At 39.8% G+C, this 26,819-nt stretch overlaps 1 protein-coding gene across 2 annotated transcripts in view; it reads left to right on the forward strand.

Annotated features, from left to right (window-relative positions):
* Positions 1-26,819, forward strand: part of nsfa (N-ethylmaleimide-sensitive factor a) — a 62,005-nt gene that overhangs the window by 13,975 nt on the left and 21,211 nt on the right. For both annotated transcript variants that reach the window (XM_030057312.1, XM_030057313.1), the window contains exons 2-9: positions 14,994-15,079; positions 19,524-19,623; positions 19,736-19,775; positions 20,713-20,879; positions 21,022-21,129; positions 23,181-23,256; positions 25,084-25,239; positions 26,028-26,227. In XM_030057312.1, coding sequence (XP_029913172.1) covers positions 14,994-15,079; positions 19,524-19,623; positions 19,736-19,775; positions 20,713-20,879; positions 21,022-21,129; positions 23,181-23,256; positions 25,084-25,239; positions 26,028-26,227 — 933 coding nt within the window. The remainder of the gene's footprint in view (positions 1-14,993; positions 15,080-19,523; positions 19,624-19,735; positions 19,776-20,712; positions 20,880-21,021; positions 21,130-23,180; positions 23,257-25,083; positions 25,240-26,027; positions 26,228-26,819) is intronic.

Below are 26,819 nucleotides of genomic sequence, written 5' to 3' on the forward strand. Positions count from 1 at the left end.
AATGAGGGATACATATTACATTAAGCAATTATAACACAAAAACCCTAGACTAAAATGACTTTTCACACTACAGCTAGCAGATGAAAGGGCTAAGCTCACTATTTTATGCGAAGAGGGAACTATTTTTCTTCAGACAGAGAGAGAGGGAGTGTTGGTTTTGATCTTGTCAGGGACAGGTAACTACCAAGACACCATGAAAGAGTCACCAAAAGAGACTACAGTAACTCAACTGAAGACCTTAGGAGACAGATTTTTAAAAATATATACATATATGTATCTATATTTATGTATATCTGCGAGCTGGAGGAGACAGAGAATGCCTGAAGCTTTATTACCTCTAACAAATAAAGCTAAGAGAGGATGCTGAATTCTTTCATCATCTGAAATATGCTGAACTTCAGTGATGCCAAAAGGCAGTATTATAGATATTTTCATCAAGGAGAAAAGCAGAAGAGGAGGGAGGAAGGAAAGAAGGAAGAATGGGTGGATTAAAAAAGGGAGGAACAAAACTTGTGGACTGAATATAAAGGATGACATACAGTTGGCACTGATTTGTAACACATACATTTCCAAATAACTGGTTCTACCATGCATTCAGTTCTATAATTTAAGCATTCAGTGATTTGTTTTTTTGTGGCTTGACCTACCCTGGCTGTGTGTTCATTATCACAAGGCTGACATGAAATATAGCATGACCAGCTGCACTGATGCAGATCGTCATCTCTGTAATGCTTTTTGCCTCTGCTGACCTTAACGTCATCGTCCTTAAGTCGCCAGGGGCCTTATTAAATTGCCCACCTGATTTCTGGACCGAGACCACGCCTCCTGACTGTGATTGGACAACGTAATGCTTGTCGCTTACTGGCCTGCTGGGCTACATTCAAGTGAATCTGGGCCTTGGTGTCAAATAACAGCCTGTGTAGTGTAATTGTCTGGGAGCTCCTTGGAGGTTTAAGGCTTTAGAGGTGTAATAAACTGCTAAAAGCTTCAGGAGATTTCCAGGCCACAGAGAGCTGGGGTTGTGTATGTGGAGAAAAATATGGTCCAGTGCAGTTTGGGTATTTACTTGTCACCTAATAGGCTATATTACCTCGAATGCCTTCTGTCCTGTCAAATTAAAGGATGGTTGACATATCGCAGCTCTGTGTCTCCAGTGGCTTCAGGCAAGGACGGTGCACATCTGGACCAAAGTTAACAGACATAATAGGACTTTTTTCACTCCCTCCAATATATATTGCACACATACTATTGATGGGACGATGTGCTTATTATTCACAGGAAAATTCAATGCACAGTATGGGATTCGATAAAACAATCTGATGTAATTTTTTTTAAAAAAAGGTTCAACAACAGACTATGACTGTGCAGAATTCAGTTTATAACTGAGCCATAAATCTTTCTAGCAGCACTTAAAGGCTTACCAGAAGGTCAGCAATTTAAAAATTTTGTCATTACAAACTGCAGATAATGTAATTTGAAATTTCAATGCAGAGCTTGTGAAACTGTGTGGGGTGAGCTATCTCATTTGTAATTACTACATGCAAACAAAATATCGCAAAGACCACAAATCACTTTGCTGCCTCCATATTTTTGTCCTGCAATATATTGAATATTGGCACATCGACTTATCACTTACACATGCTCATACACATGGTTTTTCACATAAATCTACGCTATAGTTCACAATTAAGGGGCATTAAAAGGCTTGCTCATTTGATGGTTTAACTTAATTTCAAGGCAGAACCACAAAGCACTGTGTAGTAAGTACCACAGAGACAGTGTAAACAATTATATATACACCATGGTTTCTTGCTCCTACCAAAGTTTCACTCCTTCGAGTTGTGATTTTAGTTGCATTCTATTGTGTTTGAGTTTAAATGGCATCAGAAATTGCTTCAAGGTTCCTCGAGGCTTTGCCTTGAGGAAGCTGTGAAGTGATATTATGGTAGAAGAGCAATGGATCTCACAGAGAATTCATGTCAGTAGTTGTCACTAACATGACCACTTGGTAAAGGGTTGTTGATGTGTTTTTCTTCCCACATTGTTGCAACACTTGTGATGCTTTGTCTGTTTTTAAATGCGATGAAGGTTTGTGGATTTTTAGAAATAGTTGGCCTTGGCTGATTCAGTGTAAAATATGAAAATACGTCACAAGACCATCTAAACCATCTCATTCTTCCATTCACTGATTACATTCATTCAGAGCAACATAACAGCTTATTCTGCTGTCTTGTGTCCATCAAGGCCTGAATGCACTGAGAGTGTTTTATGCCCTTCTTTTTGGTTGTGTCTTCTGGCGCTCTTTTAAACGCACTGCGGGCATCTAGCCTCAACAGACCACTTATCAACCCAACTGGCTTCACAACTACGATGGTGGTTTTACTTTTTACTTTTTATAATATTAGAAATATTGTCTATGGAGAGAGGAAAACTGCAGTTGTGTACAGTTCCGATAGATGACCATATGACCAAGATTATAATTGTTATCATTAGTAGTAGTAGTAGTAGTTGTTGGAATAGAGGTAATAGTAATAGTAGTAATATTATCCCGTCATATATGACCATGAAATTATTATTACCATTATTATTATCATTCTTCTTCTTCTTCTTCTTCTTCTTCTTCTTCTTCTTCTTCTTCTTCTTCTTCTTCTTCTTCTTCTTCTTCTTATTATTATTATTATTATTATCATCATCACTATCCTGTCCTGATGTCATAGACAGCTTGAGTGTTCAGGCAGTTCTCAAATTAGAAAAGGATGGGAGAAATAAATCAAACACACGCTTTGAAACATTGTTTATGAAGCAGACTAGCTAAATACGCCTTATGTGTTGACCTGACACTATTCTTTGTGTTTTCTTGGTAAAAACATCGAGTGTTGCATGCTTACTCAAGTTTGATGCAGTAGACTTGTTATTGGCTGGAACGTTTCTGCATATCAGTGCACAAGTTAGTCTATCCACTAATTTAATAAATGTGAATGTTGAACCCAACAGACACTGGATAGGCTATACCTTCACAGCAAGTCAGCCGCTGGGCAAAAGAAGCTTTTACCTGATGACTGTTCCCCGGGGACTGCCCATTGATTCGACATCCCATTGCCCTGAAAACAAACAAACGACCTTTATTCCAAAACCTCAAAAGTTTGAAAAATGTTCACTACATAAGTTTGGTTACATTTAGGCAGGGGCTTCCTCAGGTTGAGGTTAGACTAAAGAGGGGTGGATACATTTCTCCGCAGTCACTGAACTCCAGAGTGTGTATTTTGGGAGCAGCGGGCCCTGTGGCACTTGTTCACCTCCCCTTTCCTGTTAACTTTGAGTTGACTGTTGTCAAATAACAGCAGATCCAGTCTGTCCATTTCTGTTTTGGCACCTCCAAATTGAAAACACACCTGAAATCCAAGCGTCAAGGTGGTTTGAAGCTTGTCAAAATGCTGGAGGTGTGTGGTATGCAATACAAAACAATGGATTCAACCGGAAAGTGAGTTTGACACACGTCAAAATCACTCCCAGTGCATTCAGGCTGTCACTTCTCTTTACCACACTGAGACACTTGTCACCATGTTTGTAATGTGGAGAATGAATATAGCCATCCAGACAGACACAAAACTGTATAATGGCATGCACTCTGCATATGGTTGACATAATCATGCTGCCACTAGATTTGGGGTATAATCAATAACTAACTGGAAAAATTGGCAACTTGAAAAAAAAATAAGAAAGTGAATGAGACAATTTTATAACAAAGTCTACACTCAAAAAGGTTTCTGGCCCTTAATGGTTTGAATTCAATCCAGAAAATGCATTTAAACTGAAAAACCCCAACTCTACTCTGCATGCACTTGGCACCGTCCCAAGTTCCCTCAGTGTGTACATGTGTGTGTGCGCATGCATGTGTGTGAGTGCTTGCATGCAGTGTGACTGCATCTGTCCTCAGGCACAATGGCTTTGCACCTCAGCCTCAGCAGCTTGCTGCACTTAGTCCCCATTCGTCTCAAATACTATCTTTGTGCTCTCCCCCTCCCTCTCTGCTCTCTGCTTGCCTCCGTCGGCTCCCCAAAGGTTGTAATATTTTTCAAGGTATGTATGTATGAATATGCTTTACTCTCATGTGCAACATATTTGACGACATGTGCTTCCCTACTACACCAGGCACCCTGCCATCAGAGACCATTTGTAGCTCTCTGATTGGAGAATTGGCTGTATACAGGAAGTAGATACTAACTGCTGTCAAGCCGCTGGTGCTGACAGACCACACACACACACACACACACACAACATCAGCACTACAGTGCCTGGCATCACTGCAAGCAAGTGACTGAGTTGCAGTGTCAAGCTTGTGACTGACTGTGCATGCTAACTCATTAGCATCCATTTATCACCACTCCCTCTCCAGTCATTTCCCTGTGTCATGCTACCCTGCAGTGCATACACAGCGCTTCATCTTTAAAGCCCAAACAAAATGACTTTGCTTGATTTGGAATTTACTAATGTAGATCAGAATATAACACTTAGTGGAAAAATATGTTTAACCCTTAAAGGGATGGCAAACTATTAATTTTCAATTTTCATTAAAATGTTTTTATTGTCATCATTGGGTGTAGAAATCAAAATGAAACTGAGAATCTGAAGTCTTTTCAAAGCAGAGTAAACTGAGCATGCACTGCAATGCCCTGTGCTATCAGCACCATGAAACACAGTGTGGCCCCGCCCCCTTCTCCTCTTGACGAGCTCACTCTTATTAGCCAGCTAGCTCGCGATGAAGTCCGCTACAATGCAACGTCACAATGAAAAGTGGAAAACAGGTGTTTACAAGAGTTGGTCGTTTACCTGTTTTCTTGCAATGAGGATAAGTCTGACTGTCTCATGTGCAGAACTGATGTGGCAGTAATGAAAGAAGAGACAGTTACCAGTTAGATATCCTTGTTCTGTTTAATAGAAAGATATTTTTGGGGAGGGATGCTTTAAGTCAGGTTCATCCTTGTTGATGAGTCACTATTAGGAATGACCACTTAAGCTCAAAAGTGCTCACTAAGTATAGGACTTGTTTGGCCTTTGAATTGGTTGTGATTTTTTTAATATTGCCCTTTTAGTGACTGAGTTTGACACTCCTGCTCAAGGGGCCCGCCCACTCGGTCCTGCAGGAAGGTGTTACAGTAGAAAATACAGCCATTATAACTCTGCTTTAACATTCAAATTCAGCTTTAGTGGATGATGAAAATAGAACTCAGTAATACTAAATAATAAAAATCCCTGTTTTTAACTGTATGGATTAATTGATTAATTAATTAATTTATTATTTTTTTTACCTGGGTGTAAAAGATCTTCATTAGCTGCTCTGTGCCCCTCTGGGTGGTAATCCTGAATTCTGCATTTCTGTCTCCATGAATTCCCATAGTGCGGCAAAACAGCTTCCAAATTAACACTAAATGAACCTGATAAAGGAGATTATGACAATATAAAAAAATAAGGAGTTCCGGTTCCCAATTTTTGTGTAATTACAATTATTTGTGAAAATACTGTCGGGTGATTTTTTCCTGGCCCATGGTTACTATGAAGAAGTTTCCTGCAGACACAACATGCCGGATCTACTTTCCAATTCAAACAGGAAACTAAACAAGAAAACAGACAATTAATTTCCTCAAAATGCGTTGTTGTTTTTTAAATTGTCATAATTCACTTTGCTCATGTTTATTTATGCTTTAAAAGCATTATTTTGGGAGCTTTTTTGGCTATGGGGGTGAATCCAGTACAATCCAGTATTGTGGATTAGCAGCCCAGAGGAGCACAGAGCAACTAATCAGGACGTTTCACCACCAGTTCAATTGTGCTTCAAGATAACTTGGTTTTTGCTGCTGCAGTAACTTAATCTGTGCCTGTTTCTGCTCTTGAAAGACAGAGCTAGGATATGGGCATGACAATATGACAGATTAGATTGCTTGCATAGTGGCAACGTGAAAGTAAAAAGAAACGAAAGAAAAGGACACTAAATGCTTCCACTCAGACTTTAAACCATTAACAGGAAGTTTTCCCTCGTTTCTCTCATTTCCCTTACTCTGTGGTAGCTATTTGCGAATGCTGGATCACCTAAACTCAGCTGCAGAGGCCTTGAGGCCGCAGTAGAACAATGTGCAACCTTGTGCCACAGAAAAAAAACTGTCAATATATCATGTACAGTGTGAGTTAGAAACCTTAAACTTTTGTGGCCAACAGGTCCTCATGTCTACTTGCACAAGAGCTGATATTGAAACAGACGTGGCATTGTGTTCATGGTAGCGTGGGCTGAGGGAGGAGGAGGTGCCATCACATCCTAACTTTGAGGGCATTGGCAGAAAAAAAGAGGCTGGTTTTCAAAACGTACAGCTGCTTTGGGTTTTAGATAAATCATGAAGCTTGACGTTTACAGCTTTTCAAGACATATGGTTGTTTTCAGAGGTGGACAGGAACCACTTTGCAGAACACCATGGCCAGCTTTTATTTGCAACAGTATTTCATTGTGCTTTTGTTCTTTGCAGCGCTCTATGTCATTCACATTGGTTTTCATTTTGTGCCACCCTCCTCACCCAGCTGTGGGCAGTGTTGCCCATCTCCATTACCACAAACTATTTTTCTTCATGCACCATAATTGGAGTTACATTTGGCATCTGTTCAAGCAAAGTGAAAGGTTTTTCACTCCCCTGTCTGTCTTTTTTAGCTGGCACTGGGCGGAATTGTTTTCAAGCCAGTCAGACAAATACTAATCTAAAAATTATTCTCTGTTTTCTATTCTTCTTTTCTCCACAGTAGAAACTTACAGGACAGAGTGGAGAGAGATTGAAGCAATGATATGTAAAAGCTGGTTAAACAACCTTCACTTTAAGGAGAAACAAAGCTGAATCATTTATAATCTGACAAATATCATTTTTTCGCAGATTTACTCAATTTATGAGCTCCTGAGAAATGACTTTGGATCTGTGCGCCTGGACCTCCTCAGGGAGCTTACTCAGCTTAATAACATAGTGAAAATGAAAAATAAGCATGGCCTCAGATCGGTTTATGTGCTTGAAGTTCAATGAATCAAGCTTTTCAGGAATTCAAATCAAAGCATTCGAATGAAACATCTGCGTAGGGACTATTATGAAATCCTGTCCTGGAGAATCAGTGAGACTGAGGGCAAGGACCTGGAAGTTTTGAGGTTCATAATGGGTGAAATGTCCCTTTTATTAAGGCTGTCTGGACACATTGGTCGCGGTCTGTTTCACCTCTGTCAGGCCAGACTACAGGTGAGGACGTGATCCGGGCGAGATGCCAGCACTGCAGTGCTTTCCACCAGCCTCCCTCCCTCTCTCTCTCTCTCTCTCTCTCTCTCTCTCTCTCTCTCTCTCTCTCTCACTCGCCTTTTTTCTCTTCCTGGGCCTATTTTTTCTATCCTTTTCTTTCTCTCTCTCTACCCCCATTCTGTCCATATTTGGTCTCTCATTCTCACAATTTACTTTTTTGAACCCCAGGAAGATTAGCACTGGGATCCACCTGACAAACAAAGCAACAAATCACATCTCTGTTCTCTCATGCCTTCTATTATCATTCTCTCTCTCTCTCTCTCTCTCTCTCTCTCTCTCTCTCTCTCTCCTGTTCTCTGCTTCATCTTTTTTTTCACCGAGGTGACATTTTTCCACACCCAAACATATCACACCTTCAAACAGAACTCACCACTACTGTACACCCTGTACTGCATCCTGAACAGCATTATACATGTCTGACAACAGCTAGCTGGGAAAATAAATCAATATACTGTGTGTACTGCGTGAGTGCACAAAATGTCAGGACCAACTGGCCTTGTTTCAAAATCCAAGTGATGACTTTGATCCCTTATAGAGTAGATTTTACCAATTAAATCCATTGTTATCCACAAATTTGCATGAGGGAGAGGCAGCTGGTAAATGAAGGACTGAAGCCTCGAGACAACAGCTGCGTGGTTTGGAGCTCAACTTTGTGTGGATTTTTAGGAAACAGGTTTATGATCAATGTGCAACATGAATAACAAACTCAATGCCAAACCGCATGACGCAGTTACAATGTCTGTCCGCTCCTCCACATCATAATGACTGATGGGAATTTGCCCACAACAGCAGGTACTGTAGTTTATGGAGAAAAGGGACGAGGGAGAAATGAAAGGCTGCTTCCCACGTAGACGTCACGTCCAGAATGTTCTTTGTTTGTTGTACATTTGCAAATGGTTGTTCCAGAATGAGACAAACTGCAGTATCTGGCATTGGAGTTGGTGTGTGTGTGTGTGTGTGTGTCAAAATGATCGATAGCATGAAATCCAAAAAAATTCTGATGGCTCAAAAACATCTTGCAAGACAAAATGACAGCCCTCTGTATTTTAGAGATAAAGAAGTTTTTTTTTTTTTTTTTTTTTTTTTTTTTTTTGACCAATAGGGAAATCTTAATATACATTTTTTTTTTTTTTACTCGGCCAACATAGTTGCAAGGAGTTTGTGTTTTCATGCCTGTTCATCAGCAGAATACATCAATAAGTTACCAACAAATGTGTCTCAAGTTTGTGGGACACGTAGTATTTTCAAATGTTACTGTTATGCTTTGTTTGTGTACTGGTGGGAAAGTCGAGCATCCTTTACTGAGTCAGCTTCCAGACATTCAAGTGCTTCCCCAGGAGTTTTACTCTCAGCAAGGCACGAAACCCTTTGGAGCAACACTTGCACCATGGGACGTTAAAACTGTGAAAGTCTTTTTGGTGGGTCAGCAGCTTCTGAAAGCAAAACTAGACCCTTTGAATTTGCAGCTTCAAAGCAGATTTTATTTTATTCCTAGTTTTTAAAAAATCATTCTTTTAGCAGTTTGGAGGAGAAACTGAACTCCCTGTTCACAGACGCAGACACTTTGAAATGCTTGTATAACTACCCCGGTGGGACATTTTCATCGGCCTTATGTTCACCTGACATCAAACTGATGAACTGAGTAGATCATATTTATGTAATCCCGACATAGTTTTTTTCATGGGAGCAACCTCTCTATTTCCTATGTCTTCCGAACGTTGTCCCGATGTAGTCTAGAGATCCTTATAAAGTCATGCTTCTCTAATAAAACTCCGATGGAATACCCGCTTATGAGGAATGCACCTGAATCCAAATCCATATTCAGCAAGTTACAAATAATGGATCTTTGCCTAACAAATTACACTTCCAAACACTTTTCAATAAGTTTGACTTTATCTAACACATGTGATTCCTTCACAATCAAGTTTGCTTGGGAAGCATAATGCTAGCTTGGTTGTCTTTGACATCCAGCAATTTAATTTGAAGTAGCGTTAACCCAGGAACTACATCTTATCCCACATGGTACAACGGAGAGCAAAAGAATAGACAGTAACAGTCACGGTGCACAAAAAATGTGAATATTTTATTTCTTTTGATTTACAGAACACATCGTCATTAGACTGGGTTTCCTTAACCTATATAGTTTTAATAAGCAGGAAATTCAGTTATTTTACATTTATTTATGATTAAAATCCAATGATTAAAAAAATAATAAATTACTCTCGTATAAGCCACGCCCACTTTTTTCAAAATTCGAATCAGAATTATTTTGCCCCAAAACAAACACAAATACAAATAGTGGTGCCTCCGCACACAGCTACTACTTACACTAAATGTTTTTTCTGGCGTTCAGCCAATCGAGATGTTAGACTACAGTGACCAGATGTCCTGCTTTGTCCACGATTGTCCTGGTTTCACACTCAGTGTCCCGAGTACCCTCAAATATCTGCATAACACTAAAATGTCCCACAACATTCTCTACCAGATTGTCCTGTTTTTTTGCTATTCATGCCTGCATTTGAACTGAACGTATTACATACCAAAAAATCCAGTGTCTTCTGCTGAATCTAGTGATGCCAAGAAACAGATGCCCTCCTGCCTGTGAAAGCCGGTGACATCATGTTTAAAATAGATTTTGCTAGCACCAACCAACAGAAATCTAAACTAGTTTTTCACTATTTACGGCCACAGTTTGAAAGAAACACATACATATCATACATGACAATGTTCAGCAATTTCTGCTGAATCTAACAGTGTCACAGCAATCTGACATCTACTTTTTACCCTACAACCCTTGAAAGCCAGTGATGTCATGTTCAACAAATTATTTTGCCAGCAGATCCCCACAGAAACATCTTGCTCTACAAGCTCCTTATGTGTGTCTTTGTTGCCTCAACAAATGTGATACATTAAAAATGTTCAGCGTTTTCTTCTGAATCTAATGATCCTAGTCTAAAAAACGTAGCTGGCAGAGGATGTGTCACAGTCAGCCATTTAGCCAACAGCTTGTGCTAGCGCAAACTGAAAGGTATCTGACAATCAATACATATGTTATATTACACCAGTGCAGTGTGTTTTGTGTTTAGTGATGTCATTACACTGCTTTCAAATAAATTAGGTTTTGATGGATTTTGGAGACACATATTTTTTTTTCTTTGCTGATGTAGATGCAGATCTGCCTTGCACTACACTAATTCCTCCACTCCAGCCCACTTAAATGGACCATAATATCAAATATCAAGACAGTAATGCTTGATAGGCAACACACTTTGATCTCCTCAGGCAATCTGGGCATATCACACATCCAGTGCCAACCAAAACCATGCAGCTGCCACACTTAGCCTAGTGGCTCAATTAGTATAAGTAAGCCAACATTAAACAGGTTACTGATTCCACGTAGAGGATTTTTTTTACTTTTTAACTTTTGATCAAACGTAGCTTCAATTTATCCTCCTGGCATCTGAATAACATCTCCAACATTGCAGTGTGTGTATATGGATACCAAATAACTGCTCTGTCACATGAAGCACATTTCGCTCTGCTATCTTGTCAGCCATTCCCATCAACCAGAACTGTCCACAGGCCTGTTCTCAGCAACACAGGTAACAGTAATCCATCTCTGAAAGGCAGAGATTGGCAATTCTGACATAAATTTAGGCAGCAGCAGCTACTGCCCAGGGTTTCAGAGAGCACAGCTTTTTCTCTGGCACCATCTTCTCAAAGCTTCCCATTCCTCTCTATAGTGTGTTATTTTTCTGCATTGCCTGATTATCTTCTGTCTGCTGAAGAACTTCACAAAAATAATGCTCTTTACATGCAGCAAGTCCACTGAAAACAATCTCCATCGCCTAGGATTAGTATACAAATCCCATTCCATTGCTGCTTGGCCTGAGGTTTTATTAAAATACTCCTACAGCGCACTAGAATAATTTCCCAGGTTGGCGATCTGATAAATTATGCAAATGAATCAAATAGAACTGAGTGGCTGGTGTCTGTTTTTTAATAAAAGGCCAATATGTTTGCAAACTAATGTGTCAGATGAACCTCTACTGAATTCCAATTGATACAGAAACAGAAAAGCACACAACAGCAATGCCTCCGTGCTGGGAAACCATGTTAAGAGACGAGGACAGGCACCAGTCCATTGTGTTGTGTCTAAAGCCTCGCTGGAGTAAGCCACTTCCTGAAATCAATTTGCAGGAGGGGGACCTTTGCTATCTGTGACCTACAGCGCGGTTAAACACCACTAACCGAGGCAGCAAAGTAAAGCCCGATTCATCTCTGAGGCTCCCCCTGATTGCTTAATGTTGTTACCATGGTTACCACTTCATGTGCACTGACTGCAGTAACGTGCATCGGTATGTCTGTATGTGCTGAGGCTCACTGCTGCCTTAACATTTTGTACCTCTCCTCTCTGCTAAGATGCTCACTCGCCAACCATCGCAACCATTGCTCCAGTGTTTTTGAATTGAATCTGAATTTAGTGTTATTGACTTCAAAACAAACAGCGAACATCATCAAAGAGAGTTTATTACAAAAAAAAAAAAAATGTTGAGTATCCCAGAGTTAAACATCTCATGGAACCACACAACAGTATCATGACTATTTCACAAACTGCTGTGAGACTGGGCTGTTTTATGAATATCTCATAAATTTTGCAAATTGCAGCTTTTTTGCCTGCATTTTAAATGTATTACATGATCATTTTATGACCCCTTGTCTCCAAGTTCATGTCTGTCTTTTCTCAATGAACAATGAGAAAGGCCTCCTGTTCATGACGTATGGGTCCAGATGAAGTCACAATCAGTTGTTTTTTCAACACCCAACCGCTGACATCAACAGCCATTGAAGAATAAGAATTGAAGGCTTGTCAACAAATTTGACAAGGAGCTCCTGCTCCTATTCCACGCAAGTGAAAATTGTTGATTCTTGGATCAATTTGAAGATGATTTGTCCCCCTTCCTTCTTCAAGAGCCGCAGTGTTTTTGAAAGACACGCTTACCCTCTCAGTGCAGCACACTATTCATGAAAACCCTTTGAATTTCACTGCAGCTTTGCTTCACATGGGCAGGAAAACTGGCCTGTCAGGAAAGCAAGCGTCTCTCCTGTCTCTCTCGACTGGAGCAATTTTCATTCTGACTGATTATATTGGAAGACATTTAATGACAACTGAAAGATAATTAAAGCAATCACATTTTTAAGTGCTATAAGACTACTGAGATACAAAAAGGCTGTAATGTTTGACTGGAAAATATGTTAGCCAGGAAGTGCAGTTAATTGCCTTCCTGATTACTGCTGTGCACTGCAGATTAAAAAAAAAAAAAAAAAGATGTTGAAGAAAGACTGAAATAGCACTGTTCAACTGAAATGAAATGGTGAATCAGAATGTGCAGATGAGGAAGAAGCATGACATGGCACTTAAGCTGCAGTCTTGACTATCAGATGATCCCGGACATCTTTACCAGTTTGTCTCTTCCTGACTTTTTGGTGACTGACTATCAGTGGTGAGAGAGCAGTGCAGAGAAGAGAAGCAATATAGAGAGATAGCCACAAATGTTTTCTTTTTCCCTTGCACTGATTTAAAGACATCAACTCAAAGCTGTCAGCTATATTACATCTCGGGTGTATAGCCTCCTTAGGTAACGCTGAAAGGTTTCCAGGATCGATTCCTTCCTGTCTTTGTCAGTGGTGTTTTCTCTCTTCTGACGTTGCTTCTATTTTTACAGCGGCTGCTCCTCGCCTGATTGGAAGCTGCTTTCTGTGGTCTGGTGTTGTTAACGCAGTGTGATACCGTGTAAAAATGGATTTATCTTTCCAAACTATTGTCAGGGGGTCATCTGAAGGGGAATCAGAGCAGATGGCATTTCCCCTGTCAATAGGAAATATGAAATGTCCAGCTAACTAAACATGGGGGATAAAGCATCAGCATCACCATAACATTTCAATTCTACAAACAGTGCAGTGAAATCCCCATAATGAGCAGACCTCATGCCTTTGTAGATTCAAGTTCCTCCCATTTACTCTGTCAGTGTTAAACATCCCATTTGACAGCCTAACCAATTAAGCGCTATGAATGAAACATGCAGGAATGCATAATTTAGATTCTAACAATTAGGTTAGAACCATACAATTCCATGCAAAAAGCTAATGGCCGTTTGGAATGCATGCTGAGTAATGTGTCATTTTTTCATGAGCTTTGATGAGGTGTTTAAATGTATTTCAGGCACGTTAATATGGGTTACTACTTCAGCTGGCACCTGGCAAAAAGACGTGATTCTAATGGTTGTAATGGCCCATATTTCAGACAGCGTTCAAACTAAATCATTCTCCCCACACTTTGTTTCACTTTGTTCAGCGTCTGTCTGTGCCAGTGCAGAGTGAGAAAAGCCCCTGCCACAGCAGCTGTCAAGTGAAAACATCCACACAATGGTTACATTTTTTGATCAAGACTTAATACAGGCTGTCACTCAAATAATAAGCTAGAGCCTAGGGGTGGGATTCAGTGAGTATCTCGCAATATTATCACAGGATTTTACCTACGACAATGATGGTATCACAATACAGGTGATTCTGTGATATGCGATATATTGCATGATAATCAGCTGTAACTGAAGAGGACAATTATCTTGGAAAAGGCAAAATAATCTTCCAATAAAAAATCGACATGACTAAACAGCTCCAGTTCAAATGCCTCACAGGAACTCAAATGTGCATCTGTTCAAATTAAGATGAAAACTCCAATATTGATCATTTGCAATGTGTATTGATAATATATCACAAAAGTGTCGCAATATGTCAATATCTTGATATTAATAGTTTTTTCCATTTACTTTTGTGTTCTTTTATTTTATCTACTTGGGAAGAGAGGGTTTGGCTAGATTAACGAGAACCAAGATGACTCAACCTTAAATTGCGCCTGAAGTTGCTTCAAAGTTAGAAAAACGACATTTTATTCCATATTGTACAACAATATGACATACTGTGCACATTGTGTACCTGCTGGTTGTAAATATTCAAATCCAAAATGCCATTGTTTTATGACAGCACCATTTAGTCAAAAAGAAATATCTAGATGTCTTGTGCATCGTTTGATCACATTTCCCTGTGATTCAGCCGAACATATTTGGTATCTTTGGAAACCTTGGGATCTCTGCTAGAATTTCAAAAATACCTCTGTGGATGTGAACAAAGCTCAGGTGCACACCAATGATGAAGCTACCTGTGTGTGCGGTGTTAAAGAGTTAAAGAGGTTAAATTCCCTAAGCAGCTAGTCGGGAACAAGCTGGAGGAACTGAACAGGACAAATTCTCACCTGACACTAAACCGCCCTGCTGGTGCTGCTCAGTCACCAGCAGGAGAAGACTGAGGTTGTTCAGGGCAGCTTCCAGGTGTGAATGTGTTTAACTGTATGAATATAAGGCAGGGTGTTGCTGGCAAAGAGCATGACTGCTTAGTCATCTCTCTCTGGATAAATAAAAGCTGCAAAATAAAGGTAAAGTGGATGTGCGTGGCATCACTTCCAGAAGCTCTTCTATTTTTGTCCTCGAGAACTGGAAATGCTGTGAAAACAAATGCTTGGTGACACACAAGATCTTTTAAACATATTTCTTATTTCCCCTCCTTCTCCTTCTTGGCTCTTCCTCGTCCTCCTCCCTCTCCCTCTATCCTCTGCAGACCATGCAAGCGGCGCGATGCCCGACAGATGAGCTGTCGCTGACTAATTGTGCCGTGGTGAGCGAGAAGGATCTGCAGTCAGGACAGTGAGTTGCTGTTATCACTCATCCATTTGTCAATCCAGGCACACAGCCATGCATCTTTGTAGCCATTCGGTCATCTATCTAGCTAATCCAAACACAAATCCATCAATACAATTTGTCCATCATTCATGTGGACGGTTAAACTCAGTGGTTTGATGTGAAATTATATAATTATGGCTACAGCAGCCCCTTTTATTTAGATAGATATAAAAAATCAAAATTAAAGGAGCACTGTAGGCAAATATTTTCTGTAAAAATTAATCTGTTTTACTAACCAAAATGACAAAGTGGGGCTACAACAGCACACATCTTTGCTCAAATCAAACTGTGGTGTCAAGTGCTGACATGTCAAAATTTAAAGGCGCACCATGTAATACTGAGGGTTGATTGAGGGAAGGATTTAGACTCAGCAGACAAAAAACATACATGGGATGAGCATGGAACTCACTCAGTGGGTGAGGCTGACGATGCGAATCACGACTCAGCCGTCAAATTTCATTTCAAATTCCAGGGTCCTCACTTAAATGCAGTTTTACAGAGTTCACCTTTACCAGCATAACACAAACTCCTCAACAGCATTTAGCAACATCATAGTAGGAAAAACATTGTCCTGATGTCATAAAAACATGGCTGTCCACAAAAGGCAGTGAGAATGATCAGAATATGTTTTACATTAACGACCATACAATGCAGCAGTTAATGAAACCTCAAAAATGAACCTCTCGCTGCTGTTTTAGGCTGCTCATATGTGAAATCCCCTCCCACAGCTTTATCAACAAGGATCACTCTGATTTAGGCTTCATCCCCAAGTGGCACTCTAAATGAAATGAAGTGCTTCAGTATTGCTGGTATGCCATTATTCTAGGATAATTAATTGCGGAAATTATGCAGGCCTAATTTGACCTAACTGTGGTGATCCCTGGGTCAAGTTACTATTAGATCCATTTCATTTCATGCATTGACTGGCCTCATTTTGCAGAGAAGACAGGTGTAGGCAGATTTACCGCCTGTTCCTTCACTCTTTGTGCCACAATATTAATATATATAATATATTATAATATATAATTAAATGCAGCATGTGTCCTGATTTCTTTTCATTTTTTTCTTGCTATGATGATTAAATCGGTGAGCATACATGCTGTTTGAGACTGTCACCAGTGATATTGGGCTTTAAATAAACTTGAACCTGAACTCGATTTTATGCACAGAAGATGCAACAGCTAAAAAAGCAACACAAATCATTTAGATTAGCCTCTTAAGTCACTAGTAGTGTAGTGAGTAAATTCCCGAGACACCATATCCTGTCTCCAACGAAGCCACAGGCAGATGCAGAGGAGTTATTGAAGGCGCTGACCTTCAGCACCGAGGAGTTTTTGTTTTTCTGTAAAATCAGTCAGTCAAAGTGGATAGTCTCATCATCCCATCTTATTTCATTGTTGTAAATCTGTTAGTAGGAAGCTGAGCAACTGCAAATTTAATCTTGGGCTAATTTGAGATTAGCTCATGGGTTGAATCCTCTTGAATTTACAGTGTGTGTGTGTGTGTGTGTGTGTGTCTTTGGGGAAGGATTGGGAGGAGAATTCGACAATCTCAGTGCATCTTTTTTGTGTGTCTGGCTTGCTTTGTCCCTGTCTGGGTGTTTTCAGCCACAGCTGGAAGCTCCCCTGGTCTGTTAGTATTCAGCAGCATATTAAGCTCTCAGACATCTCACACATCATCTCAGTCCTTCTGCATTTTCCCCTTGTCTCTTTCTGTTGCTGAAATGTCGCTGATGGAAATCGTGTTGTGATTCTGCCGCTGATTGAGAAAGCATCAATTGTTTTTAGTCTAAGATGAAACTTGATCCCTGTTTTTGCACGATTGGCTGATTCACTGTTACATCGAGTCAACTCTGGTTTGCAAGGAAAGGGTTTTTGAAAATGATGAATGTGAGAAAAAAGACCAGCTAATGATCTGTGCCATTCCTTTAGAAACTAGATCACAGCGAGCCAAAGGCATCCTTGTGTTTACATCATTAGTCGAGCTGCATAAATATGAAATTTGCATCATGCATAAAAGCTTTTCTCAAAGTTTCTCAGTTTTGACTGAATGCCTAAACTGTTTGTGAATTAAATAAACTCTGATGCGCTTTCATTTATGTATTACAACATTTTCAGTATATTAAAAACACTTCAAATTGAATTAATACTACATTTTACTGCTACAGCAACTGCAGTTTGTTCTTTTTCAGTGATTTTTACCAAGTTGACTGGACATTGTGGCCAAAAGATAGTCCAAAACTCTCTAAATCTCTAGGCTACTTCTTTGCCATATCACCTTTGTGCCTTATTCAGGTGTTTTCCAGACAGTAACTCTTGCAGGTAGTTCAACAGTGCAACAATAACTACTCTAATAGCAGCTTTTTTTTTTTTTTTTTTTTTTTTTTTTTTTTTTTTTTTTTTAATATCCCTTGCTAAATTGAGCAATTCATCATTTTGATAACCTTTGGTGTTACTCTCTGTCTCTACCGGCTTGTGTGGGGCTTTTCTCGCTCATACTAGCCTGTATTTTTGTTTCCAGTGAAGAGGACACGCTGTTGGTGCACATGTTCCCCACCGTGCTGACAGCATGGCATATTTTTAGTGCTCACATCACCAAAAACAAGACATATCAAACAAATATATCAGCTTTTTTTTTTTTTTCAAACGAGCAGCACATTTTAACTGGATTTCCAGTCGGCAAGTCCAGTCAAACCATCTTTCTCTGTGTCGCGCTTTAAAGCACAAACCTAGTGGTGCCACAAAGTGCTTTACACACTTTTACAAAACAGGGAATGAAAGGAAAGGCAGAATATACATCAGCAAAGTTAAGAGTTAAGGGAAATAATTGCAGGGTTTAAAACATGAGAATAAAAGAATGTGTCAGACACGGTGAGAGGAGTTAGTGAATTGAAATGCATTGTAAGATGAGGCTGAAAAATTACAGTGGATTTGACTGAGGTTCCAAGCACAAAATAGTAGATCAGATCTGGGTTTTCAAACTTCTTCATGATCTGGACCCCAGGTTGACTTTCAGTTGGCGACGGACTCCAGTTTGAAGTGATTTTACTCTCTAGGGAGTCTGATATAAAGAGATATTTTGATTTATGTTGGGTACAAAGTGTTTGTGGGGGTGGGGGGGGGGGTGGGGGGGGGGTGGGGGGGGTAATTTTTTCTTGCTCATGTGAACAACATTAATCACTCATGCTTAACTGCATGTATATGTTTGTCATTAAAATCATGTAACCACTTTTATTCCATATTCATGCATATTCTGTGTTCACATTTTGGCATGACAGCTTCTGCCAATGATTAGCTTACTGTGTGTGTTGGTGTGCAGAGAGCAGAAACACTCTCAGGCTGCTCTGTCCTCGCTACACTTTGTTTGGTCTCTAGTCATGGTGTCACTGCTGTGCTTCACAAACTGAGGTCCTTGCATGAGGACTAGAGTTGAAGTGTTCTTTTTAATCCATTACACTCAACACTTTGAATCTAATGACCCAAGAAGGAGACAGGAAGGCCTTGTTTTCTGCTTGGCAACAGTCCTAACCATTCAGAATGTAACCAGCCAGATGATATGTAATGAGTGTCGGAAGGTGGAGTGTCCCCGCCTTCCGCCAATTAGTTCTGGGATACGATCCAGCATCCTGCAATCCTAATTTTGGTCTGGGAAATGAATGAATGAATGAATGAATGAATGAATGAATGAAGTAATTAACTAATTAATGTAACCAGGAGGTATAAAGAAGGGGGACATTCCCCATATTCTTTGAGTTAGCCTACATTTGCAACTTTGACATTGTTGGTGTATTGCTTTTTCCATATTGCAATATTAAAGCTTTTTTTTTTTTTTTTTTTTTTTTTTTTTAAGAATGTTCCTAACATTAATTTGCTAATCACCTTTGCCTCATTTTTTGGGATAAATCAAGTGAATTTGGTCAGGTTTCAGGGGACGGAAATGTTTAGATGCCATGCATGAACACAAATTGTGGTGAGGTTAAACCTGAGAGAGGAAAATGTCAACATGATTTCTCCATTTCCAGCAAATCAAATGACAGTGAAATTAAACAATTCATTATTCTGCTGGAGAGCCCTTAGAAGCCTTTTAAGGACCCCTGGGTGTCCCCGAGCCCCACTTTGAACACCACTGAGCTGGAGCATAAAAGAACGTGTCAGACAGTGAAAAGTCAATGAGTAACAAAGTGTAACAAAGATGTCATCAAATCTCAGTGCTCTCAGCTAATTTGAGTTTTGGGTATCATCACCATGACTTTTTTTCACACAAGCACCTGTTGACCAACAGTAGCTACTGGCATATCCACACTGAATCAGGTTCATTTGAAAACACATCTGTTTTTGTGCGGATGGAGGGCAAAATGGGGTTTTCAGAGGTTTGCTGGACTCGGGGTCTCACTGTCTTCTCTCTGCAGACATGTGACGGTGAAGACCACGCCCAACCACAAGTTTGTATTCACCGTCAAGGGCCATCACACTGTGGTGCCTGGAACGATCGCCTTCAGCCTGCCTCAGGTGCACAAACACACACAAACAAACACAAACACACACACACACACATACACACACACAATTACTATTTCTTTTCTCTGTGTGAATGCTGAGTGTTCCCTTATCTTTCTTGCAGAGGAAATGGGCCGGCCTCTCCATCGGCCAGGAGGTGGAAGGTAATATCCTGAGTCTGATTAACACACTAGACGATTCACTTTAGAATAAAAACCTCGACACATGGAGCTCCAGTTATCTGTTTAATCACCGCTTTGCACACTTCACGGTACAAATGCGGCCTGTGCTCATCTTGCGACCTCTTATGATGATAATAACTCATTATGTACACACACAAGCAGTTTTGTCACCATTTAAAACGCAAAGTGTTTTGTTATAATGATGCACCAGACCGTTAAGGCAGCCACATGGAGGTTCTGGTAGTTCAATGCTAACCCCTGCTGGAGGAAACAGTGTGCACCTCCACCGCTTCACTCTGCAGTCTGTCCACAGGGAGAGCCTCCCTTTGTTTTATTTAGACCTTTTACAATAGATTACAATACAATATTTTTTTACAAGAGCCATTAAAAGACTAAGTTTTTTTAAGAAAAAAATTCTGTTCTTTCTCTGTTCTATTCTGTTCTTTTTGTTTCTATTTTATTCTGTTCTGTTCTGTTCAATGCTGTTCTGTTCTATTCTTTTTTCTGTTCTTTGATATTCTTTTCATTTTTCCAGTTTTATTCTGTTAAATTCTGTTCTGTTCTTTTTCTTTTCCATTATCTTATGTTTTTTCTTCTCTGTTTTTATTTTATTCCATTTTCAATTCATTCCATTCTGTTCTTTTTCTGTTCTACTATATACTGTTCTGTTCTGATCTTTTCAGTTTTATACTTTTCTGTTCAAAATTTTCTTTTCATTTCTTTTCTTTTCTTTTCTTTTCTTTTCTCTTCTTCAGTAGTCCAGTCCAGGTTGTTTTGTTGATATTTAGTCATGTTGTCATTGTGTTCAGTTGTTTTCCACACAGTGTAAGCCATGCCAGCCAAATTATATCTACAGCCATGCTAAATACACTGGGTTTGAGTGCAGTTTACTCAGTTTGGTGCTTTCTGTCCCTTGCAGTGTCCAACTACAACTTCGACAAGTCCAAGCAGTGCATCGGCGCCATGACAATCGAAATCGACTTCCTGCAGAAGAAGAGCACCGACTCCTCCCCCTACGACTCTGACAAGATGGCCGCCGAGTTCATCCAGCAGTTCAACAACCAGGCCTTCTCCATCACCCAGCAGGTTCACACTCACACGCGCTGGCGCATGAACACGAGATGCAAAATGTGTTGCATGCTTTGTTGTTTGTTGGTGTTGCTCAGGTTTTTATCATCTTCTTGCTCTTCTTCTCTTTTCTCTCTCTCTCTCTGTCTGTCTCTCTCAGTTGGTCTTCAGTTTCTGTGACAAGCTGTTTGGCTTGATGATAAAGGACATAGAGGCCATGGACGCCAGCATCCTTAAGGGAGAACCGGCCAGTGGAAAGAAACAGAAGGTACCTGCCTGTGCCCAGAGCTCTTTATCTAGATAGAATTTCACCACAGAAACAAGCCCTCGTCACATTGGGCATTTGTTGAAGTAGTCCAGGGTTATCTGCCGTGTCCAGATATGGGTATCTCTACTTTGGAATTTGAAAAACGTCTCGCAATGGTTGCTTGCAGAGTTGGTGCACCATTTTAGGCTAAAGACTGCCAGCTACATGCCTAAAATATAAAGGCAATGCAAATGTAAAACAAACCAAATCCTATCCAAACTATTGCTTGTGAAAGTCCAGTGAAATGCTGAGAGGATCCCTGTTGTGACTTTTTCATACATTTTTAGTGAGGAGAGAGATGGATCTAATGTTCCTCCACCATTCAGCATGCTTATAAAACTGATTAACATATTGTTTACTTGCTCATGCATAATTAAACATTTAATACCTGACACATGGTGGCATTATAATTACATTGCCTTTAGAAATGTAATGATCAGTATTTAAGAAAATTATGCTAATGAATATCATCCTGATTGTTTGGTGCAGTCAGACGTTGCGCATAATGAATCAGGCGACAGAAGCTTTTTAATGGATTGTCGATGCAGATATTGTTAAATAGTCTTACACTGCTGCGCCTTAGTGGCTGGAAGTGAATAATTAATTTAGCATGTAAGAATCATCTGAGTCATCTTCAGCACAGAAAAACTGCACTCTCCAGCAAAGCACCAGTGCACAGTGTGCAGTTTTTCTGTGACATTTCTTCAAGCAATTGGTGAAAAACTCCATTAGTGCGCTTTTCTTGTTGTCCTAGTTTTTAGTTTTTTGGGGGGAAAAAACAGCCCTATTATCACGCTGAATCACTAAATAGGGCCGCAACAAAGAAAACTTTCTGTTACCAAAAATCTAACTGCAAATCTTCATGCAAAGGAAATAATGTCCTGGAGATCAAAGATGAAATACAAAACAGGAAAACCGGACACACGGCCTTTACATCGCTTGCTTTTCTTTCTTCTTTATCCTTTTGGAAGAAAAAAAAATGTTTTGCTCCCTGTTCAGCTGTTAGAAATGTTGGAAAGGATCTATTTATTATCTACGTATTATTTGAAAGACCATAGAATTTTCTTTTGTCAATATTTGCATCTGCTTAATAGCCTGAAGAGGTTTCATGGACCTCTCTGTCCATGAAACTGACATAAAATGGAAATTTGTCCTTGGCACTGACATATGGGACCGTGCACATAATCTACAACATTATGCAACACTGCTATACATGAAGGTTAAGTGAAATGACTTAGTGGCAAATGGCAGTAATAAAAGTGATGTGTAGCAGCAATGAAAGTGATGAGTGGCTTGTTCTTCCACTGGCATGTTAAGCCATCATAACCATCACGATACATACTACACGGCTGTACCTAAAAATAAATAGCAAATGTACATAAAAGTTAATGGAAGGGGCTAAGTTGAAAAGGGTTAAAAGAGAAATTTTGTTCTTGAATTCTAAGTAATCTGCTATATTTTTTGTACTAATAAATGTCTGTGTTACCAAATAGTGTACATTTTATTCAAAAAGTGTGAATAGGTAGCACATGCTAAATTGTCATGTCAAGGAGGACAAAGGCCTTCATCAGGGCTTGACATGACAATTTGCGATGTGCTACCTTTTCATACTTTTTGAATATCGGATTTTGGGTTTAGCACTCCACTGAGAATCTTTTTGTTGAAGCGCAATCTTTTCCTCCAACGAGCCTACATTTTATATTTCTGGATAAGTAAGCAGAAGAAGAAGTGGTTAGTGAGCCTTGGCAGTGATAGCCACCATGGCTGAGCAGACAAATAAAAGAGCACCACGTACAGAAACTCAAACTCCATGAGTAGAAAATTCAAGGAAAAACATCACAGTCCCGCCCACAGTGTTTGATTGACAGGTGATCCCTGGGAACTGCAGTGCATGATAAGCAACACTTGAAAGATAATTGTATTCATATGATTTGCAGTCTTGACCATGGTGTGTTTGAGGACGTTGTGGCTGTTTTTTTGGAACGTATTTGTGACTGTGTTGTCTCCGTCAGATCGACATTGGGCTGATGGTGGGCAACAGCCAGGTGATCTTTGAGAAGGCAGAGAGCTCCTCCCTCACACTCGTTGGTACGTTCCTGTCCTCCCCCCACACTGCTTGATGTTTTCCACAATGTCAGAACCTCCTCACAGGCAGAATCTTAATGTTGATTAGGTCATTCTCAACATGTGGCGACCTTCTGACCAGTAAAATATGACTTTGGCTTCCTTACTCAAAGGTTTATACTGTAGGAACTATGTATTGACATTTTATCATCACCAATAATCATGAAGGACAGCTATATTTTTTGTTCTTTATTTATATTAATTTCTTAAATCTTGCATAATGTCTGTTCCATGTTTTCTGTCATTGTTATGATACTTTAAATTATTATTTTGTCCTCTATCAATATAATCTCACAAATCCAAAGGGACAAATTACATAACCTGGTGATGATTCATAATGTACAAATGTTGATGTACACGTTTTAAAGGAATTTAAAGTAATAATGCTAATACTAATCTGTGTATAAAGGCAATTTGAGCATCAGTTTTTAATAGCATTAGATTTGTATTTAGTATAAAATGAGGAGTAATCAAAGGTAGATATTTCTGTCTTCTGTCTTCTACATAATTTTGCTTTTTGTGGGGTTTAAGATAAGCTGCCTTACTGAAAGGATCCTTATCTTTCCTTCGCCTGCTTAGTCTCAGGGAATATTCTGAAAGATAAGAAATTTCTGTGCAAAAATTTGAAATAGTCACAATGAGTGCAATTAAATTTGTCTCACTGGATTTCTTCAGTATATTATTCACCTCAGCTATCTCAGTGAAAATGCAGCTTCTTTGGGCCCAGGCCTGTTGCAGTGTCTGTTTCCCCCACAAGATGGCAGTAAAAACCAACTTTGACAGACCTGAAATGCATTCATCCATCCATCCATTTTCTATACTCACACATTCCTCACCAGGGTCATGGGAGGAGTACATAGGCTGGAAGGCAGGGAAACACCCAGGACATGCAAGCAATGTAGCCCTGAGAGTCCCCAGTTCAACTAATGTGCCTGTCTCTGCACCGTGGGAACAAGGCCAGGATTCAAACCCAGGACTTTTTTACTGTGAACCACTAAGCCCCCATGCCACCCCCATCTGACATCCAGAGACATAAACTGTCAGTCCAATACAAAAACCTACCCACACTCTCCTTCATTACTCACGACAATCTTCTCTTTCATACACAATTTGCATCGTCTTCCATAAAACATTTCACTGGATTAACGCCACTCTTTTCTCACTCCCCCGTCTGTTAAGGCAAAGACACAGAGAGCTTGTCAGACCGTCGTCCAACTAGGCTCGAGTTGTATTTTTCATGGTGTCCCTCAGTAATCTGCTTTTCTTCCCTTTCCGTCCTGACTCGTAACACAGTTTCCTGCCATGTTGCTGTCCAAGAAGCCTGTACTCAAATGTGCACTCAGTGTTGATGATGCTTAAACCATCAAATGTCCTCCTCCTGCCTTGAAATACTGACAAAATAGGAAACCATGCTTCTGTGTAACAAGTATTATACTATAATTCAACCCAGTAAATTAAAAAAAAATAGTCATTAGGGAATTAACTACCAATTTAATGATTAAGTTTTTAGAACTAGTATTAATTTATGCATTTTCTGCCCTCATCTAGCTTGCATCAGTTTTATACACTTATTATGACATGCCGTAAATTTTGATCATAAATATTCATGACAAGCTAAAAAGCTGGATAAACTCTATTTCTGCAAATGAAAAGGTTGGCAAACTGAGTTTTGATGGCTTTTACACTCCACTGCAGCCCTGCTTTCACTCAGAAATTCATTTAGAAAAGTATATTCCAAAGGTTATTTATCACAGTTGTTGACCCAGCCGACCCCCCCTTTTCACTTCACAGGTAAGGCAAAGACCAAGGAGGCGCGACAGACAATCATCAACCCAGACTGGAACTTTGAGAAGATGGGGATCGGAGGTCTGGACAAGGAGTTCTCCGACATTTTCCGCCGAGCCTTCGCTTCCCGGGTCTTCCCTCCAGACATTGTGGAACAGATGGGTGAGAAAATACCTGCGCTGCATCTTCAATATTTCTTGTCAAATGAGGACATCTTGATATTTTCACGATGACGGCGTGCCTCAGCTGGTTTGAATTTTCTTTCTGAACCGAGTACTGCAGTAGTCGTCATTCTATTTTTCTTTTTCTGCTTCTGGCAATATATTATGGTAGAGCATTTTCTTTCTAATTTCCATAAGAGGTAGAGAACCGTTGAAACAAGATGCATAAGAAAATTAAAAGGGTTTTAATTGGTACATATGAAGTTGCTCCTTTGTTTAAGATGCAATAATGATATTTTTAACATCTTTTTTTTTCCCCAAAAAGATAATACTTACATAAAAGTGAATGATTGTGTAGAGTCTAACAGGAAGAACTAACCTTGACTGAAATGTTATACACTGTGTGTCCCTGTGGTTGGGAAATGTAGTGTAGCAATAACACAGTGGAGGAAATTACAGTATTGCAGTTTGCTTTACCAAGCAAAATCTTGATAACCACCCATGCACAAATACACGCTGTTTTTCATCGCTTTTATCACCACAAATTGTTTTTATAAGCTGGTTTCACATCCCTGAGGCTTTTGAGCATATAAAAAATAGCATAATAAATACTGTCCTCCTAAACGCATAATCTCCTCTTCTCTTTCATCTCTCTCAAGTTCTTTGTTTTTCTCTCACCGATATTGAGTGCTTTTTCTCCACTTTGCATCCTCCCTTTGTTGTCCTTTCATTTTCCAACTTCCACCCCCTCCTGTGCTTGTTGTCCCATCCCTCTCTCCTCTCTCCCAGGTTGTAAGCACGTGAAAGGCATCCTGCTGTTTGGGCCCCCAGGCTGTGGTAAAACACTGATGGCCAGGCAGATTGGCAAGATGCTCAACGCCCGAGAGCCAAAGATCGTCAACGGCCCCGAGATCCTCAACAAGTACGTGGGCGAGTCGGAGGCCAACATCAGGAAACTGTTTGCGGAGGCCGAGGAGGAGCAGAAGAGGGTGAGGGAGCAGCGCACATCCTTCATGTCTTGGATGTTCTATCTAGGATTCGGCTACCAGTACAGCTTACTGTAGGCCTGTTAATAATTCATCTCACGAGCTTCTGTTGTTTATTTTATTTGCTTTTATAGTTTCTTATGGTTTTATTGTCTTTAAGGCATGTTGTAACTCTGCCTTTGAAAACTGCTATGCAAATGAAATCATATCACTGCTCCAACTATGAATACCACTACTTAGGGCTGGGTAATATGGACAAAATCAATTGTCACAATATTTTTGACCAAATACAATACTGTTGGGCTCACTATTGGTTTTCAATAAACAGCCATTAGTAATGTGAGTATGATGACCAAGCAGGCAGAGGCAAATAACAGAACAACTGTCTAAAAAGTTCAGAAAATTGAATTTGTTTACTGTTATGAAGCTTTCAAAACCAGGATATAACACCACATATGCCGTATCACTATTTGATTTTATTCAAAATTACAGATGATATCTAGTCTCATATCACAGTATCGTTATAGTACTGATATATTAATACCACTATTTTACTGTTATGAGTTGTACTGGTGCTGCTGCTGTTTGTAATACA

This window comes from Myripristis murdjan, chromosome 8 (genome assembly GCF_902150065.1).
Source record: "Myripristis murdjan chromosome 8, fMyrMur1.1, whole genome shotgun sequence".
Taxonomy (NCBI): Eukaryota; Metazoa; Chordata; class Actinopteri; order Holocentriformes; family Holocentridae; genus Myripristis; species Myripristis murdjan.